The 20,972-nt window shown below is 46.7% G+C and overlaps 1 protein-coding gene across 1 annotated transcript in view; it reads right to left on the bottom strand.

Annotated features, from left to right (window-relative positions):
* The window catches only part of PNOC (prepronociceptin), a 39,066-nt gene that overhangs the window by 4,476 nt on the left and 13,618 nt on the right, over positions 1–20,972 (bottom strand). The window contains exon 2 of the mRNA XM_032790517.2: positions 19,317–19,459. Within this exon, the coding sequence (XP_032646408.1) occupies positions 19,317–19,442 (126 nt within the window). The 5' untranslated portion in view covers positions 19,443–19,459. The remainder of the gene's footprint in view (positions 1–19,316; positions 19,460–20,972) is intronic.

A 20,972-nucleotide genomic window follows, 5' to 3' on the forward strand; every position in this document is an offset into this window, starting at 1 on the left:
TCACACCTGCTGTCTAGTCACCCTAGGTCATGGGGATGTTCTAGCTGGAAGCAGAAATTGATGGAGTCTGGTATTTAGCTTTGATGCAATCTTGTTTATTTACAAGGAATCTACAAGGTCCTGCTTCCCCAAACACAGTAGGAACCGTGAAAAAAAGGAGCTGTGTGCACTCTAGCTTTTTCCAGGGTTACCTGGGCTTTTTCTTTGTTCTGTCTGTTCTCAGTTTCTGTGTGTTCTGCCTACACATGAACACCCCCCACACAACCAATACTCCGCAAAACCCTTCCTCCCACTCAGTCAAGGAACTCCTGAGTGGGCTCTCTTAGGCTTTAGTTAAGGGGCAACACTCAAAACACTTCACAGGTATTTTAAGTGAAGGATGAATTCACACATCAGTTTCAATGAGGTTTTAATTTCTCCCATCACAACATTCAATCCAGTTCATAACAACAGCATTTAAAATACAGAGTATGTGCGTTAAATGCACTCTTCTGCTAGAGGACATTTTGAAAGAAATTTTTTGTTTAAGCTCCTGGCAAAATACATTCCCATCAGCCACGGCTATAAAAGATTGTGCAGAAATACACAAACACACACACACACGCTGAGGGGGCTAGATCCCATTCATGCTCATCCCAACTGTTAGATTACAGCAGCCTGTAAACTGCCTGCAGCTGTGTAATACTGAGGTTATAATACTGCACAACAGCCTCTCTGACCTGCAGAATGGCATTTAATTAGCCTTGTGTAACTGGCTAAAAGATCTGAGGGGAAAGCATAGAGCTCACAATGGGGGGCTGTCTAGCCAGCCCTGTAATCCTGTCACTGAAGCATGTTTGGAAATTGTATAGTTAACACCCTTCAGGTTTTTCTTTCCTTTCTCTGGTTTGGCTGCTTGGCAGCACTGAACTGTCTGTGTAGTGTAGAGGATTCACAGACAACATTCAAACCTGATGTGGGAATTATCATACTGCACCTGTCGGGGTAATCGTATCTGGGCACCTTGTACAGCCCAGCAGGCATCCCTGGAGACACAGAGCTAGATTTTCTTCTCAGTTATGCTGGTACAAAACCAGAGTAACTCCACTGACTTGCACTGGGTGAACTAGCTCACCCAAAATCAGAACTAACTCAAACCTGAACTGATCCTTTTCTGAGCGTTGGAACTGCTTCCTCCCACTTAGCTTTCATTTGTTTAAAAACCTTCTGGTCTCTGGTTCTAGCATCCCCACTATGGAAGATGTTGAAATACACATGTGGGATGTCTGACCTAACATTGCTGTTTATTTTTATGAGTCTGACCCTGAGATGCTTCCATCCCAAATTTAGTTGATTTGAGAGATTCCAATAGGTTAAGTGTGGGTTCTCAGACACTGTCTCACTGTGTGACCTTGGGCAAGTCACTTTGCCATGTCTCCATTTGCTCATCCATCAGCTCAAAATGATAATACTTGCCTATCCGGGGGCAGTTAATGCTTGTAAAGCACTATGGATTAACCTGGATTGAAAAGAGCCACAGAAATGCAATGTCTTCTAGAAATGCACAATGTATTAATTATCCAAACTGATCCTCAAGACTGTTCACTTAACCCCCCTTTCGCAAGGACTTATCTGTGGATCCTCTATTGGGGAAGCAGACAGCAACTGCATCAAAAAACAATATCCACTCATCGGTGAAAATGATTCACGTTTCCCTTTGAAGTTTGTGCTTCTATTCCACTCTCCCTCTGCTTATTACGGCTCTGCCCTTAATCCAGGTATCATCTGCATCCTTCCTCCTTTGATCAGACCTAGTTCTCCCCAGGCTAGGATGCGGATCAAACGACGGGTCATGTGGCCACAGCTTTTGCTGTTAGTCATGGTTAGCAAGCCTCGTGTTGATGACTAAAACCAGCCAATGGGGAAAACTGGTTCAGGGAAAATAGTATTTTTTTGTTATCTTCAAAGAGAAAACAATTTGGTCCTCACCAAAGTTGTTTGTATGACGCTGGGCCAAAATGACACACGTTGCAGCAACAGATTGGATCAAACTAAACAATGTGTGTAGACCCTGCCAGTTTGGGGGTTCCAGAGATGTAGCTTGCACAAGGAGCAGGGCCACACAGAGACTATCTACCTGGGCTGGAGAGTGGACACACCAGACGTGTGATTGGCAACCTGAGTTTCCCCTGGGAGGGACTATCCAAGGGACTGCATGACCAGAGCAAGAAAGACCCAGAGGAGAAGGTGGGGGTGATTCTTAACCTCCACCGCTGCATGGAGAGGGAGCCGTTTTCTGACTGTCCCAGTCAGAGGGCCTGAGTCTACCTCAGAGAGCCTATAGGCCACTCTCTGCTCTGGAAGCCAGGAGTCAGCCAGGGCTTGATTCAACTGGGACATCAACCAGCTGCATGCAGAACCTGCCTGCAGTTCAGACAGTGATAGCTACCTGCCCCTCAAACAGCTCTCTTGATCTGGCTGGGGGTGGTCTTTGGGGAAGGCGGGGGTTCTCTTCTAATACTGCTGGGAATCATTAAGAAAGGGATACATAATAGGACAAAACATATCATGTTGCCTCCATTTCAAGACCATATCTTGAATACTGTGTGCAGATGTGGTTGCCCCATCTCAAAAAAGATATCTTGGAATTGGAAAAGGTTCAGAAAAGGGCAACAAAAATGATTAGGGGTATGAAACAGCTTCCATATGAGGAGAGATTAATAAGACTGGGACTTTTCAGCTTGGAAAAGAGACGGCTAAGGGGAGATGTGATTGAGGTCTATAAAATCTTGACTGGTGTAGAGAAAGTAGATAAGGAAGCGTTGTTTACTACTTCTCGTAACACAAGATCTAGGGGTCACCAAATGAAATTAATAGGCAGCAGGTTTAAAACAAATAAAAGTAAGTATTTCTTCACACAATGCACAGTCAACCTGTGGAACTCCTTGCCAGAGAATGTTGTGAAGGCCAAGAGCATAACAGGGTTCCAAACAGAACTAGATAAATTGATGGAGGACAGGTCCATCAATGGCTAGCCAGGATTGGCAGGAATGGTGTCCCTAGCCTCTGTTTGCCAGAAGCTGGGAATGAGCGACAGAGGATGGCTCACTTGATGATTACCTGTTCCATTCTTTCCTTTTGGGGCACCTGACACTGGTCACTGTTGGTAGACAGGATACTGGGCTAGATGGACCTTTGGTCTGACTCGGTAGGGCCATTCTTATTTTCATATATATTGGTATCGTGATATTGCTTGCAGCTTTTAGTCATCATCCCTAGCTCTGTCTCCTGTTCCTTTCTCCTCCCTTAATGACCCCCTTTCCTCTTCCAGAGTGTAAACTGTTGTTGTTTTGGTGTGGTTTAGATTTGCTGTGTTAGTTTTATCTAAGAGGTCATGGGGTATTAGCCCTGTGTACACCTGCCTTTAGGTGAGGGCACCCATCACCTGGACCCAGAGCCCATTGGTCCTAAGGGGAAGGGAGAAGGTCTGAGAGTAACGAAGGGGGGCGGAATCAGGAACTACACCTCCTCTCCAGATTGGGGCACGGTAGGAGGGGGCTACCCTTTGAAACCATAGTTGTAGTTTGACTTCTATATTTGGGGGGGCAGCTGCAGTCAGGCCAGTGGGGCTGCGTTTGGGGAGACACATTCTGTGCCTGCCAGTGCCCCACCAAACCACACCCATATTAGAAACCTGTATGTTTATTAAATATATAGCTCATGGGCCTGTCTTCCCAAAGTCCAGGGGTGTCTGGACCAGGAGTCTTGGTTGTGACCACCTCTTTTGTATATCTAACAATAGGGAGAAAACTTCACATTAAAACAGAGGACCCTGGGAGTATGGAATGCTATTCTCAGCACTCCTGGTAAGATCCATCCTGACTTGTGAACACTCTCTTCAGAAGTAAGTATAGACCTGTTGGTGAACTTTATGCCACTTGAGGAAGCTCTTTCACTGTGACTCCTATGTGGTGGTGTAGTTTTACTCTGGTCAGTGTTCAGAGTGGTAGCCGTGTTAGTCTGGTATTTCTATAGCATCTTGCTTCTGGGGAACCCAAAGTGCTTTACAAACACAGGAAAGGCCCACCCTTGTTATATGGGCATTATGAAAAGGGGGCAGCCTGTCCATACAGTAGTTAGTTGCAGCCAGCTTCTGTTATAAAATCCTATTTTTAACATCCTACAGCTTTGGAAAATTCCTTTAAACTAAAAAGTGCCATATTTAGTCTGAAACAAAGGAGGACTGTTCCTGCAAAGTTTGAAGAAAATCAGTCAGACTGACTTACTGGGCAATAAATACCTAGATTTGAAAAAAACATGGTCTAACGTTCCTTTGTCTCCCTCTAGTGCAGACCTGTTATTACTACACTATCCCGTCAAACTTTTTATAGTCACCTCTCCTTGCAGGCCCATGCACTAGCTGTGTTCGAAGAAAATAGATCATTAATAAGTTTGCTTGTTTACAGTGTGTTTGTGAGGGATAGTTTAGGGCTCAGTCCTCTGGCAAAATATGCCCATTACATGAATGCCAACTGACTTCATTGGTAGTAGGATTTGGAACCATGGCCCAGATTTCTGAAAGCGCTGAGCTCCTATTGTGATGCTTAGGGCCAGACTTTCAGAGGAGTGCAACATCTAACGTACTTGGGTCTTCAGTAATTCTGGCCCATTATTTCGATGCCTGACAGGAGCTGAGCTGTCTGGAACATCTGGCCCCAATTCTGGATGCTGAATTCTTTTGAAAATCTGGCCCCCACGTTGTGGTGCATCTTGCTCTCTATTGGCTAGCTGGAATTTGGGAAGAATATAAAAGTCTTTCTGGAGCTAATGGATCCTTTTCTTTAGCTCAAATGGCAGAGATCAGTGTCTTTTGAAGCTGTAGGTCTGGGGCTTTTGCAGGGAGATTTGCTTTAAACCTGACCATGCCGCGCACACACTGAGGACAGCACATAGAGCATCACTTCCCCACAAAGATCATGCTAACGCTCAGTTTAGCAAATCAGCTAGAAGACACTATCAACTGTGCCTCCCCATACGGCACCGCCGCTTTACTTCCAAGCCAGTGAGCAGAAATAGAGGCCCTGAATGCTACTGATTGAGCTGATGGGAGCGGGAATGACATCTGCGTCTCCTTCCCCCACCCTGCTGCCCCCAGACTCTTCTCTGTCAGAATGAGAACAGGTGCAATTTTTAACGCTTCATTTCCAATAAAAGATAATGAAACTCCTTTGTTGCCACTCAAGCGTACTTGCAAATGGGTTTCCACTTGCTGTTTAGGCACTGATCTGTGTCCACATTAGGAACAGTACATGCTACACATGGCTTCCTCAGGAGGGTTCAATGGAGCTCTGTTGGAGTGAGAGGCCCTTGTCAGGGTTCTCTTGTCTCTGTCCCTCTCTTTAACTTGTTCTTGGTGCTGCCTTCCAGGGCACAGAGACACCTACTGATTAGGGCTGACACAGTGACACTGCCAGGGGTTGGAATAGGGGTGGGAGATAAGGGTTGGGACTGTCCCAGTGAATGCCAGATCCACTCCCCGACTCCCAGTTTCTAACAGCCCTTTGTTTTTAATTTCCCAGAGCCATAATGGTAGATCCTTAGCTGTGAATTGGTTTACACCAGGTGTGGATCTGGCTCAGAGTGAGCCAGACTGAACAGCTCATCTACATTTGCCAGCTAGACTTGCTCCACGGAGTTTCTCTTTCCAGCCCTTTCCACCTCACCCCAAATTCCTGCCTCACACTGACAGCAAGTTGATATGATGATGAAGGGCTTGAGGTCATGCCCATAACTTTGGGGGATCTGAAGCTGGCTATGACATCATTAAGAAGTCTTAACCAGCCAGCCAATTAGGTCACAACACTGAAAAACTGCTCCTAAGTTTTCAAAAATGTTGTGTGGGGCTTCACCTGCCCATGAGACTGAATGAGAATTAGTTGGCTGATGCTTAGAAAATATAGGGATCCAGTATAAAGTTATCGCTGTCAAAACCAAACCTTCTTTCTAAGTCTACCGTGCCTGTCACTGTGGTATCTGAGCCACCCTGATTCAAGTCATCCTCTGCTATTGTCTGAGTGTCACACACTGATCCACCACCAAACAGTCATCTCCCTTCCTGAAGCAATTATTTCCAATGCTACTAGTCACCAACATTTTACTGGTCATTGTTGCCAGTGGCTGCATGCCAGCTATCACTCATATCCATCCGGCCACGCTCTCAAGTGGAACAAGAAACTTAGCTCCTAGCCGGGCAAATCAAGTCTGTCATAATGTAAAATGCTCTTCTTCGGTGCTCAACTTGCATCTGGCTTGAGACAAAATGTGAGACTGTACCGGATACCACCCAGTGTCCCAGAATCACGAGCCAGCAGGAAGTCTGAGCTCTTGCCTACATCTCACTTTCCTTGATCTTGCCAGAAATATTCCCAACATGGACAACTATCGGTACTCAACGGGCATAAGATCTAACTACCTGTCATCCTTGATATTAAACTCTGTCTCTTTAGGGCAACCATGTACCAACCTTCTTGGCCTTTAAGGCTAAGGAAACAGTCCTCTCTACTGTTGCACCAGCAAAAAATATAGCTGAGAGACTGGACAGAACCAGATCCTCTCCAAAACAGAACTTGTCTATATTCCTCAGGGAAAAGCCTAACCTTGCTTACACCAGATGACTCCTTTGACTTCAGTAGTTAAGTCCAAGTGTGACTGAGATCTGAATCTGATCTAGTCACGCTACAGAACAGGTAGCCTGGATCAGTTTCCCCAATTCCTATAAAAGGGAGCTCCAACTACACGCTCGGTGCTGCACGAGACACAGCATTAAGAGGAGCTGCCCTGATGAGCTTATGGATAGGCTGCTTACTGACACAGAGAAGACATGATACACCTGGGAAAGCAGAGACGGGAATAACTGAGCATGGTTCAAGTTTCAGCCTTTTGAGGTAGTTCTGTGAAAAAATGGTGGTGTGGGGGCTAGAACCAGCTATAGGAAAATAATTTTTCACAATGAAAAAAGGGACTGGAGAGACTTTGCTCTAACTTTATCAAGGAAAAGAAAATTCATTTTTTGAGTCTTGACTCTTAGCCTGAGCTGGGAACTTGTCAGAAATTTGAGCATATGGAAATGGGGGTTTATAGGAGCTGATTTGCAAATTATTGCTATTAATAGAGAATGGGAGAGCAACCTTCTGGGCAGACTATGGTCCTTGTATCCTTGAAGTCATTAGTCCTATATTAGTTACCATGATAACAGCTACAGGATCATAGGAACAGACTTTCTTTATCATCTTCTAGTTCTTATTTACTTCCCCATCCATTCCATTTTTTTACTCATTTGCCACTCTCCCTCCTGCTCCAAATACCCGTTAGTTTAGCTGCCTGGCAGGGGCCACTTGTGACACAAGCTGCTAATACGGATTCTTCCAGTGCATGCATTCATTCATCTTCCCTAGTGATTGCCTGGGCTACTGAGCCAGAAAGTGATCATCTGCATAATCCCTCGCTGCGAGGCCATCACGTCGCTGCTCCCAAGCACAGCAGCAGCAACGAGCTTACGGAAGCCTTCTCCCTTCTGCAGTGCTCTTGAAGGGCTGTTGAAGGTGCAGCATGTTATGGCAGGGATTAGTCATCGTGCTGAAGCGCAGAGACCACCAGAGCGCGCAGCATGTGATAGTGATGGGTGTTCAAATCTAACTGTAATGATGTATCAGCTGTGTTAACTGTCTGTCCTCCTTTATAAGGAAATTGGAGGTGGGGAGTCAAGAGCTGTAGAGTTTCCAACAGCTCCTCTCAGAGACCAAGTCAGCAAGCAGGAGTGTCTTCATTAAAGTGCTACAGCAGTGCAGCTGTGCCGATGCAGCATTTTAAATGTAGACTTGCCCTCAGAACTAATCAAGGGCTTGGTGTAGAACAGGGGTGGGCAAATTTTTTGGCCTGAGGGCCACATCAGGGTTGCAAAACTGTATGGAGGGCCTGGGCCCTGCCCTCTATTTGCCCTCTCCCACTTTCCGCCCTCTGACTGCCCCCCTCAGAACTCACGACCCATCCAACTCCCCCTGCTCCTTGTCCCCTGACTGCCCCATCGCGGGCCCCTGTCCCTAACCGCCCCTGGGACCTCTCTCCCAATCCAATCCCCTTGCTCCTTGTCTCCTGACTGTTCCCTCCTGGGACCCCACCCCCTATCCCACCCTCCCCGCTCCTCATCCCCTGACTGACCCCGAGAACCTCCACCCCATCCAACCACTCCCTGTCCCCTAACTGCCCCCCCTGACCTCCTGCCCCTACTCCTTTACCATGCCGCTCAGGGTAGCAGAAGCTCGCAGCCCTGGTGCCCGTGCGGCGGCGTTGCTGCGGGGGGACAGGACAGCAGGGGAGGAGCCAGGGGCTATCCTCCCTGGACGGGAGCTCAGGGGCTGGGCAGGATGGTCCCGAGGGCCGTAGTTTGCCCACCTCCAGTGTAGAATATAACCTTCCTGGAACTGAGTCATTTGCAGTGCGTGTCCTGTGCATGGTTACAGGGTAGAACGTACAGGAGGAGGTAACTGTAACTGGGGGACTGTTGTGCTCTAGGTTCTCAACTGAGGGACTTCAAACTTTAGGGGAGTGCAGTGAACCAGGTCAAATTTGAGTTAGTGGCATTGAGACCTGGCATAGAATTCAGGTTGCATTTCTCAAACTAGGCACTCTAACGGCTTCAGCTCTACCCCTGCAGCTGTTCCCTGAGTGTAGGGAACTCAGACCACCTTATCCAGTCACAATAAAGAGTTTCATTTGTCAGTGGAAAAAACAATCATAATCATACAGTGGCTAAGCCACTTCACAGCCTTCCTTAAAGTCATACATTGCACACACCAAAGCAGTTTACAAATTGTTACACACAGAAGGCAGTCATTCCCCACACCTTATTAAGAGCTTGATTCTTCAAGGTGCTGAGGATACTCAGTACAAGTACATTAGAAGCAAGAGAAAGACCAAGGACAGGGTAGGCCCGTTACTCAATGAGGGGGGGAAACAATACCAGAAAATTTGGAAATGGCAGAAGTGCTAACTGACTTTTTTGTTTCAGTTTTCAACAAAAAGGTTAATAATGATTGGACATCTAACATAGTGAATGCCAATGAAAATGAGGTAGGATCCAAGACTAAAATAGGGAAAGAACAAATTAAAAATTACTTAAGAGAAGTTAGATGTCTTCAAGTCACCAGGGCCTGATGAAATACATTCTAGAATACTGAAGGAGCTGACTGAGGAGATATGTGAGCCATTAGTGATTATCTTAAAAAAGTCATGGAAGATGAGTGAGATTCCAGAGGACTGGAAAAGAGAAAATATAGTGCCAATCTATAAAAAGGGGAATAAAGACACCCTGGGGAATTACAGACCAGTCATCTTAACTTCAGAACCTGGATGGATAATGGAGCAAATAATTAAGTAATCAATTTGCAAACATAAGAACAGCGTACTGGGTCAGACCAAAGGTCCATCTAGCCCAGTATCGTGTCTTCTGACAGTGGCCAGTGCCAGGTGCTTCAGAGGGAATGAACAGAACAGATAATCATCAAGTGATCCATCCCCTGTCACCCATTCCCACCTTCTGGCAAACAGAGGCTAGGGACACCATCCTGGACCATTATGGCTAATAGCCAATATCCTCCATGAATTTATCTAGTTCTTTTCTGAACTCTGTTATCGTCTTGGCCTACACAACATCCTCTGGCAAAGAGTTCCACAGGTTGACTGTGCATTGTGTGAAGAAATACTTCCTTTTGTTTATTTTAAACCAGCTGCCTATTAATTTCATTCTTGTGTTATGAGAAGGAGTAAATAACACTTTCTTATTAACTTTCTCCACATCAGTCCACACCTAGAAGATAATAAGGTGATAGGTAACAGTCAGCATGGATTTGTCAAGAACAAATCATGTTAAACCAACCTAATAGCTTTATTTGTCAGAGTAACAAGTCTTGTGGACGGGGGGGAAGCAGTAGATGTGTATATATTGATTTTAGTAAGGCTTTTTATACTGTCTAGCGTGATCGTCTCATAAACAAACTAGGGAAATATAAGCTATATGGAGCTACTATAAGATGGCTGCATAACTGGTTGGAAAACCGTTCCCTGAGAGTAGTTATCAGTGGTTCACAATCAAGCTGGAAGAGCCTAACAAGTGGGGGTCTCACAGGAATCAGTTGTGGGTCCGGTTCAGTTCAATATCTTCATCAATGATTTAGATAATGGCATAGCGCTAGGGTTCTCAAACTGGGGGTCATGACCCCTAAGAAGGTCACAAGGTGGTTCATGAGCTGTCAACTCCTTGGGACTGACAGTTCCCAGCCCTCATTAAATTAAATTACCCCTCCCATTTTTAATGGATCGGGGAAAGTCACACTGAGATTCTTGCTGTGTGAAAGGAGTTTGAAAACCACTGGCACAGAGAGTACACTTATAAAGTGTGTGGACAAAACCAAGCTGGGAGGAACTGCAAGTGCTTTGGAGGATAGGATTAAAATTCAAAATGATCTGGACTAACTGGAGAAATGGTCTGACATCAGTAAGATGAAATTCAATAAGGACAAATGCAAAGCACTCAGCTTACGAAGGAACAATCATTTGCACACATACAGAATGAGAAATGACTGCCTAGGAAGGAGTACTGCAGAAAGGGATCTGGGGGTCATAGTGGATCACTGCTGCAAAAAAAGCAAACATCATGCTGGGATGTTTTGGCAGGTATGTTGTAATCAAGACGTGAGAAGTAATTATTCCGCTCTATTTAGCATTGATTAGGCCTCAATGGGAGAATTGTGTTGAGTTCTGGGTGCCACGTTTCAGGAGAGATGTGGACAAATTGGAGAAAGTCCAGAGAAGAGCAACAAAAATGATTAAAGTTCTAGAAAATATGACCTTTGAGGGAAGTTTGAAAAAATTGGGTTTGTTTAGTCTGGAGAAGAGAAGACTGAGGGGGGACATAAAAGTTTAAAACTACATAAAAGGTTGTTACAAGGAGGGAGGAAAGTTCTTATTGACCTCTGAGGATAGAACAAGAAGCAATGGGCTTAAGGTGCAGCAAGGGTGGTTTAGGTTGGACATTAGGAAAAACTTCCTAACTGTCAAGATAACTAAGCACTGGAATAAATTGCTGAGGGAGGTTGTGCAATCTCCATCATTGGAGATTTTTAAGAGCAGGTTAGACAAACATCTGTTAGCGATGGTCTAGATAATACTTAGTCCCACCATGAGAGCAGGAGACTGGACTAGATGGCCTCTCAAGGTCCGTTCCAGTCCTATGATTCAGCTGGTGCTCAGCATAACCTGCTGAATTAGGTGGCCAGCTCTCCAAGTGTCATTAGATACATGGCTAACATGTCTCTGTATGCAAACTTTATTTGGTCAGATCATGAAGGTAGAGCACTTGTATGAAAAAGGAAACGGTTGCCGTGGTGCCAAAGCAGCACATTGACTGCCAGAGCTATGTATGAGAAGTTATAAAGCTAATATCCTGCAATACACAATTTCAAGGCTCGACATGTGAATAAGATCGGCTGGCATCTCTGGGGGCAGTTAGGGTAGTTTGGGTGCCTTGTTTGAGGAGTACATGGTAATGTAGCAGTATCATTTTTGCTGTTGTAAAAAGGGATGGGGCTTTAAATTTAAAAAAAAATTCTATGGTGGGGTGCGATTCAGAAAAGATTAAGGACCCCTACTTTAGTACAGCAGTTCTCGAACTATGGGACAGACCTCCCAAGGGAGGCGCAGGAATGTGTCAAGGGAAGCACAAGCTGTGTGCTTTTTTTTATTTTATTCTTTTAAAGAGTTCCAGCTTTCAGTACACCTGGGTCCTTCTCCCCCCTGTAATTCCTCACTGGGAGGTAGCCCAGACTCAGAATCTCCTCACCCCTAATCCCTCACCTGGTCAGCTCCAGGTGGCAGCAGCAGTGCAGAAGTAAGGGTGGCAACGGGGCGCTAAGTCTCCTGTGAAAAGTGATATTGAAAAATTGCACTTTTCACATTGCCACCCTTTTGTGCTGCTGCTGGCACAGCACTGCCTTCAGACCTGGGCACCAAGCCAGCAGCCCCAGCTCTCAGCTCTGCCTTCAGAGCTGGGTGGTGATAGATGTTCTTGGGGAGGGGACATAAATGACTACAGACACAAAGAAGGGGGCCTGATCAAATAAGTTTGAGAACCATTGCAGTCTAGTAGATTGAGTGATAGGATTAGTAACAACAGGTGAAGAGCTACAAATGTAGTTAAGTCAAATTCTCATTACACTCGTGACAAACTAGAGTAACTCCATTGACATCAGTGGGTCATTTGGATTTACACTATGTGACTAAGGAGAGGGATCAACTACCAGTACGGGATTGAGTACCTCTGAGCGTGTCCTGTGTGAACTTGATGTCTCCAGAAGTCTGAGCAGGTTCAGACTGAGCTGAATGCTTATGTAGTTGATACAAGTGCTGTGCCTGACTCCTGCATACTAAGTTTTACTCTACTGCTGGTTACACTGTTCTGTCCATCTAGGTTTTTATACCACACTCATCCCTGAGAGTGGTTAAACTGTATGAGGTATTAAATACCCTGTTGCTGCTCTCCAGGTCTAAAAGAGTGCAGACTGAAAAAGTCAACGGTCATTCCATGTTTTTTTAAGCAGGAGAATAGAGAGGAAGACTGGTTTTGTGGTGAAGGCCTTGGGAGAGAGCTTGGGAATTATGGGGTGAGTCATTTGTTCTGACATGCAATCTTTGTGGCTTTGGGCAAGTTACTTCACCTCTGTTCCTTATCTATAGAATGGGGACAAAGATGCTTCCTTTGTCTGTATCTGTTTAGGTTGTAAACTCTTTGGGATAGCCCCTGCTCTGAATCGACAGGCACCTGCGCAGTAGGCCTTGATCTTCGCTGTGGCCTCCTGGTGCTACTGCAAGGCATTGCACACAATAATTCTCTCATTAGAGAGCTGTAAAATCCACACATGTTAAAAGACAATCCATGTGCACTTTATCATGAGTCTTCTCTTGGCAAACAGAGCCAGCCAGTTCAGAGGATATGTCTACACTACAAAGAAAAACCCATGGTACCAAGTTTCAGAGCCCAGGTCAAGTGACTGGGGCTTGTGGGGATCGCACTATGAGGCTAAAAATACTAGTGTAGATGCTCCCATTTGGGCTGGAACCCGGCTTTAAGTCCCTCCCCACAGAGTGGATTTCAGAGCCTAGAATCCAGCTAAAGTGGGAACATCTATGCTGTTATTTTTAGCCCTGAAGTACGAGCCTGAGTCAATTGACTTGGGCTCTGAGACTCACTGCCGTGGGTTTTTCTTTACAATGTAGGTATACCCAGGGAAGTGCAGTGCATTTCCCCCCATCCGAACCATGTCTACCCCTCCCTCCCCCAGGCCTTTCCAGGTCGGCACTGCCCAGAATCACACTTACAAAACATAAACCTAATGCAAAGATTTGAAAGATTTGGAAGATGGGTGATGTGGGGGCACCATGATCAGCTGATGTCTTGGTTGGCTGTAGCTTGGCAATTACACTGTGCCCATCACCATAGTGTCTGGTAATCATCATCTAAGCATTATCCCCATTCTACATTTGGGGAAACATGGGCCCTGAGAATGATTTGCCCAAGGTCACTTGGCAAGTTAATGGCAGAGCCAGGATGGGAATGCAAGACCTAGGGTAGTGCCCTAACCATTGGGCATACTGCTTCCCACTGCTGCACTTAATGGGTGCATTGAGGGTCCCTAGAAAGACCCCCCACAATAGGAACTAACTTCTGCAGAACATTTATAGGAGGTTTGTTGATGCAGAAGGTGCCTCCTGCAGGTCAAATCTGGCCCATCTGCTGCAGGGTGATGGATCCTGCAGGGCATTCAGTGCAGAAGATGCATCCTGTGAAATGTACCCAAGTGACTCAGGACTTGTCACCATGACAAACGCAAGTAAAACACTGCAGTGATGTATTGGCTTGGGCTTGTTAAGAAATAGAAAGTGGAGGGGAAATCAATATATATCAAGTAGAGAAGAACAATAGGGAAAGAAAGTCGACTGCCAAGGCTGTCACAGAGGATCAATAGAGAGGAAAAGAAAGCATTATGAACTGTGAAAAAGTACTGGCCAGAGTATCTAATGGCTCTCATGCCTGTGTGCTCTTTAATCAAGCGCTGAAGGCAAGTCTCATTTTCCTGCACAACAGGCTAGAAAGATCGGAGCAGTGATAACCAAGGAATGAGAAGATACTGATCTAGAGACACAAACTTCCCTAGGGAAGCTAGGGCCTGATCCGGAGAGTGGTAAGCAAATGCAGATCCTACCGACTTCCAGGGCAGATGCAGCTACTCATCACCTCTCAGGATCAGGCCCTTCATTTCCATCATAGGATAGGGAGGATAGAAATGTCCTTTTTCCTATCCTTCCAGTCCTGCTCTGCCCCTCTCCACATGTGGGATCTGCATCAGGAGATGCTCAGAACTAAGTAGTGCTCATTAATCAGTGTATATGTCGAATCACATCAGAACGTTGCCTTGTATTGGCACAGTGAGACTCGCTGGTCTTGACAAAGACAGTTTTCATTTGTATGTGTAAGGCTGCGTCCTAAGGGACAAACAGCTGGCAAGAGGGATGAGTTGTTGAGACAAGTTAGATTGGGGGTGACTCAGGAGACTAGCAAAGCTTAGCATTGTTTCTGAAAATGTGTCTAAAGACTAGATTATAAAGTTACGCGCCAGCTCCCAAGCCTCATGTCTGTTGGGGTCGGGGAGTCGAGTCTGACAGGCAGATTCATTCCTTTCCAATTAAAAGTTTCCATTCGGAATGCACTTACTGCTAGCTTGACAGCCCTGGAGTTTGAAGTCCTCTAGTTATCCTAGAACATTTACAACAAGAGGAGTGATTGTGCCAGCTGCCTCCATCGCCATGCCTCAACCTTGCCCTGGAGGAGAGACCAATTCTAGGAGTCAGATGACCATGCACCCTCCCTGGTCCATGTAGTTGTTGGTCTCCGTGTTGAGAATGCTGAGAAAGAAAACCAGCTATTGTCCGTTATGTTGGGGATATCTGGGCACTGGAAAGGGGGGGGTAAAGACACCGAGGATGTTTCACAGAGACCACCAAACAGGCAACAGCTGCTTTTGATCATTACCAACCCAGGCTGGGTTCAGCCAAAGGTGGTGTTTGTGTGTGCGTCTTCAATGCACTATTTTACATGCAAAAGAGAGGATGTGACTTAATATACTTCAGAGTAATATTCATTCATGAAATTGTAATGTGGCCAACGCCTTTATTCCAAGCTGTGGGTTGTAATAGCAGTGGCTGAGCTTCCGAAAGGGGACAGAGGTTCAGATGAGCAGCCAAAAGTTTGGGTGACCCTACGGAGACTGTAAGCTCTTTGGAGCAGGGACTTGTCTCTTTATTGTAGGTTTGTACAGGTCCTTGCCAAAAAGTCCTGGTTTATGACTGGGGCTTCTAGCCCTCCCAGTAATCCAGATAATGAAGAATAATCTAGACCTTTTGGATTTACACAGTTGAGCCTGGACATCACACAAGAACTGCTTCTCTCTGGGTATTTAGCACTTCTAGCGGCAGTGGTTTGTATGAAAGAGGCAGAATAAGGATGGGAGAGTTCATCCAAACCCAACTAGAGCTGAGATGGACCTGTGGGGAATTCTGCTCCCTTAACCCTGGTAGAAGATGGACATTTCTCCCTCGGCTTTTAGCTGTGTATCACCACACCTTCCTGATTGTAACCCTTGTCCATCCCTAGCCTGGCGTGGGAAGGCAGAGTGCACGCTAAAATCAATATGAATAATTGGCTCTTCAGAGCCCAACTGGTCAGAGTGGTCCCTGTTAAGTTGAGCAGGCTTCCTTACCGCCCCTTACCGCCACTGACACAGGTAACAGGAGACTGGATGGAATCTAAACAATTGTACAGATAAGAGCACTAACCACTAGATAGCTGGGGTGGCCAATATGCATTCAGCAATAGGATTCATTGGGCTTAATCTGTCATCATCATGTGGCCAGATTAGTGTGACCAACTTTGTAAATCCTTTTCCTGACACTTCAATCAGTTGACACCAGGAGGCATCTAAAGCCAACCCTGAACATGAGTGTTTGTGGATCAGGACTCGCAGTGCAGCAGATTTGCTAGCAGACTGTGTCAGTCTGAAGTCAGAGACATGGTAAAGCTGGTGCATTAGATCCCCCAGCTCTGCCACCTAAACCCTGTGATGGGGTGGGGGTTGATTTCAGGCCTTTTATCCACCTCTTCCAGTGTAAATACAAATCCTGGGAAATTCTTCCTCTGCACAGGACACCAAGGAGTAGAAGCTGCTACTGAGGGATAGCTCAGTGGTTTGAGCATTGGCCTGCTAAACCCAGGGTTGTGAGCAGGGGCGGCTCCAGGCCCCAGCATGCCAAGCGCGTGCTTGGGGCGGCAAGCCACGGGGGGCACTCTGCCGGTGCTGCGAGGACGGCAGGCAGGCTGCCTTCGGCGGCTTGCCTGCGGAGGGTCCCCTGGTCCCACAGCTTTGGCGGACCTCCCGCAGGCAAGCTGCCAAAGGCAGCCTGCTTGCCATGCTTGGGGCAGCAAAATGCCAAGAGCCGCCCCTGGTTGTGAGTTCAATCCTTGAGGGGGCCTGTTGGGGACTGGTCCTGCTTTGAGCAGGGGGTTGGACTAGATGACCTCCTGAGGTCCCTTCCAACCCTGATATTCCGTGACCCATAGGGATGGGCATTCTATCAGCCACTTCCCATTGACTATTAATATGCACCAGACACAAATCAAATCCTGACTCTCCTTGAACCCAGCTATAACTCCCTAGGCAAACTGCAGGAGCCCTTCTCCTGGGTGCAGTTACTGAAACTGGTTTTTTATGAGCTGGGGTTTTCTGTTCCTTTGCCCGGTGCATTCTGTGGTACTTCTCGTGAGTCATAAACTTCAACAGAAATTTGTAGAGCCAGACAAGACCTTTCAGACACATTGTTGCCAATAAAACTGGTCAGGACTCATTGCCTAACACTGTGCTAGAGAGAGAGAAGGGGATGCGAAGAAGAAGAAAAGCTGGACCATTCTTTTGTATGGGCTTAAAGCTACAGTAGAATAGGGGGACAGCAGTGAAATGTTTGGTTCAAGCCAGCTGTGATCCAGGTGCTATTGCTCCCAACAGTCTTGTCTCTGTCTGGGCTGACTCGAGGGTTGACACTTTGAAAAACTCTTTTGCCCTCAGGACAGTCACATCAGGAAATGGCTTAGATTGTATCTATGAGCAGCTTGGGCCTAGAGATTGTTTTGGGGTAGGGTGGTCAACTTTCTCATTTGTGAAAACCAGAAGCACTGGAACCTCTCCCGCACCCCTGCTCTGCCTCTTCCCCTGAGGCCTTGCCCCTAACTCCATCTCTTTCCCTCAAGACCCCACCTTTGCTCCTCTTCCTCCCGCCCCTATCACTCACTGCTCTCTCCACCACCATCCCACTGCCAGCTGAGCAGGGCTGTAGAGGTGACTGGGGCAGAACATTGCAGAGAGAGCTGGGCTCCAGGGGTGAGTAACTGGGACAAGATAGGGGAGGGAGAGCCGGGCTCTGGGGGTTGAGGTGGGGGTAAGTGGGGCAGGCAGAGCCACGCTCGGGGCAGGATGCAGGAACCACCAGTACCTCCCTCCACCTGAGCCTTTCCTGAGTGCTCCTCCAGGCTCCAGCAGCAGCTGCTGCTCTTCCTGCCCCCTGGTGGCAGAGGCCAGTTACTGTAGGCAGCCAGACTTGTAGTGTCTGGTCAGCAGTGCTGACCGGAACTGGCCGGGTTCCCTTTTTAACTGGACTCTCCGGTTGAAAACCAGACACCTGGCAACCCTAGTTTGGGGAGTGGGAAGCTAACACCACCAAGATATCAGCTTTCTGATTAACATGGGGGACCTCAACATATCAGATTGAAACTGCCCACTGGTGTGTCCACAGCCCCAGCAAGCCTGTCTTTCTGCGTTACTCGTAATGCACCCATTGCTGTAGTGTCAAAAGTCCAAGAAGCAAGTGTCCTAGTGTAATCAATCTTGGAAATTCTAGGATCATTGCTGGAAATAAGACCTCTCAGTGTCTAATTGACCTGCACACAGGTGACAGCTGGGTGAGAACTTGTGACCTGCTGCTCCTAAAATGGAGGCCTTTACCCTTGCTAGCCATGCACATAATACAATAGCTGCACATGGTGCAATGTAATAGGTATGCTGTGCCAAACATACGGGTCCCACAGAGGATTCCAGCTTTATGAGGTGCCTCCCAGGGCTCCTAACAAATTCAGAGACAAGGAGGGTGGACCTGATTCACTACTGTGCTATTCTAGTTTTACAGTGGTGTAACTCCATTAACTTCAATAGGATTACTCCTGATTTACACCAGGTCAAGCTAGCTCAGAATCAGGCCTCTTGTTTCTATGCTTTGTATTTACTTGATTGTCCCTCTAGCCCATGGGTGGCCAACCTGAGCCTGAGAAGGAGCCAGAATTTACCAATGTACCTTGCCAAAGAGCCACAGTAACACATCAGCCGCCCCCCATCAGCTCCCCGATCCTGCTCCCAGCGCCTTCCGCAGCCCTGCCAATCAGCACCTCCCCCTCCCTCCCTGCACCTCCCCATCAGCTGTTTCATGGCATGCAAGAGGCTCTAGGGGAGGGGGAGGGAAGGGATGGAGTAGGGGCAGAGCCAGGGGCTGAGCAGCGAGCACCCCCGGCACATTGGAAAGTTGGCACCTGTAGATCCAGCCCCGGAGTCGGTGCCTATACAAGGAGCAGCATGTTAACTTCTGAAGAGCCGCATGTGGCTCCAGAGCCCCAGATTGGCCACCCCTGCACTAGCCATTGATCATCTTAATCTGCAGCCATAAAAATATAGCTGGATGTCTGACACGTTCGTAGATAATATAGTTTTCCTGCAAAGCAGCCCCCAGGTCTGTCACTGGAAGCCCTAGGTGATGGACGGATCTGATCTCCCCCCTTACTTCCAAATGATCCTGAGAATCCTTTGCATAAGGCTGCCGTGGCTACTAATGCAAAGGGATAAAAGATTCTGGAGTGGAAGGGTGCAGATGGGGATCTCACTGTGGGGTACAAGATGACCCTGGTATGTTTCAAACAAACAAACAAAGAGGGATAGAAGGGCACATTTAGTCCAGTGAAGCACTTTACCAATTCTACTGCCCCCCACCTCCTGATGGGCTCTAGGTGATTGCCTATGTTATCTATTCCTACTGCTGATGACATCAGGACAAGGCAGCCTTTCTGATGCACCTGGGACAGCTGCATGTCAATTGCTGGAGAGTGAGTGAGGCTATGGCCTTGACTGACTTACGAGAACATTGAAGTTGTCCTGTTGGTTGTACAAGTGTCTGTTGCAGCTCAGGCAGTCCCTCTGACAGTCGCCAAGCACGTGGGCAAACAAGCACAGCAGCAAGAGATCCCACAGCAGAGCCCCCATAGTGGCAGTTGCAAGACCTAGGGAACAGAGAAACAAAGACAAGTAGTTCATTGAAGAAATCACTCGCGGTCTGTTAGAAAGAGAAATTCTCCCATTGCTGAGTCACCAGAGCTGCAAAACCTCTTAAGCAACCAGATTATTTTCCCAGTACACTAACAAGGTGCATGTGGTCTGACTGGTCAGTAACTGCCAGGATCACGCTTTCATTTTTGGAAACAGATGCTGCATTTGCTTTTGCCCCAATCAGTTGGTGCTTCTCTAAACTGTCCATGGTTTTACAAAACTAATAGTCAGGACTCCACTGTTCCATTACCAGCTTTGCCACTGATTCCCTGTGTGACCTTGGGTGAATCATTTCACTTCTTCAGATCAGGAACCCATCATTAAATTGCAGGTTGCATCGCTCCACAGAGGCAGTGTGAGATTCAATTGTTCGTAAGGCACTTTAAGATCATGGAACAAAAGGTGCGAATAGTCAACGTAAACTGTTGATGAAGAGCCTCTGGTCTGAAAATGTTTCTGTCGAAACTGTTCAGCGAATGTGAGTAATGAATAGAGTCATAGGCAATCAAATTGGGTTTCCAAACAATTTGCTAATTTAAAGAGCAGCTAAATCCATAACAAACAGTATTACTCATAATACTCCATCAGCTCTTAGTGACACATATAAGGGAGATATTGCTGAACATATGGGATCAAATTCTGTTGTCAGACACATTCATACGATTCACATTGTCTTCAGTGATAGATGTGCTGGTCTGGTACATTAATTTTGTATATGAGATGGTGCTGGAGGAAAACTCCATATCAATGAGCTAAAGTGGGCCAAGTTGCACTGTCACTTCTACATTAAAATCAATGGCTGCAATTCTGCCCTTCTTTGAGGCACTCTTCAAACCCAAAGCAAGCTCAGTTAAGCTTCAGTGTAACTGAAAGAGGTTTTAAAAGTTAATTCTGTGTTGATGAAGGATTGGCAGCCGGAGATGGAATTTGTCTAGACAACAGAGGTATCCAGAAGCAAAGTTTACCTCAACCCTGGAGTGATGACATATGGGTGGTGAGGGGAAGTATGTTTTTGTGACCCATCATAGTTTCTGGGCTGAGGCTGCCAGCCCAGGCAGCTGATTTAAAGCCAATTAGGGAGGTGGTTGTGGGATGTGGATCCTGTCTGCTAGGAACCAGGCAGAGACCGCCTCCCGTCTGAGCTAGTAATCTAGAAATGAAGGTGTTTGCATCTCATTCCCAGTCCTTGGAGACATCCTCTTCTCCAACTTCAGCTTGTTTGTATTCACTTCACTTCTGTCGGCCTCTCTAGCCTCTCTCTTATCGCCAACACAACTAGAATACAAGTTACTCTTCTATCTAAGCTTCCAAGCCCTTGTCATTGACAATATGACAACCCAAGACTTCTCCCCAGGTCTGGTTCTCTCTAAGGCTCTACCTGAAGGACCTTTTTACCTCAGATCCTAATTTCCTATCCCACTTTCACTTCCACAGGTGCCAAAATCAGTCAGCAGCTGCTGAGAATGT

This window comes from Chelonoidis abingdonii, chromosome 3 (assembly GCF_003597395.2).
Source record: "Chelonoidis abingdonii isolate Lonesome George chromosome 3, CheloAbing_2.0, whole genome shotgun sequence".
Taxonomy (NCBI): Eukaryota; Metazoa; Chordata; order Testudines; family Testudinidae; genus Chelonoidis; species Chelonoidis abingdonii.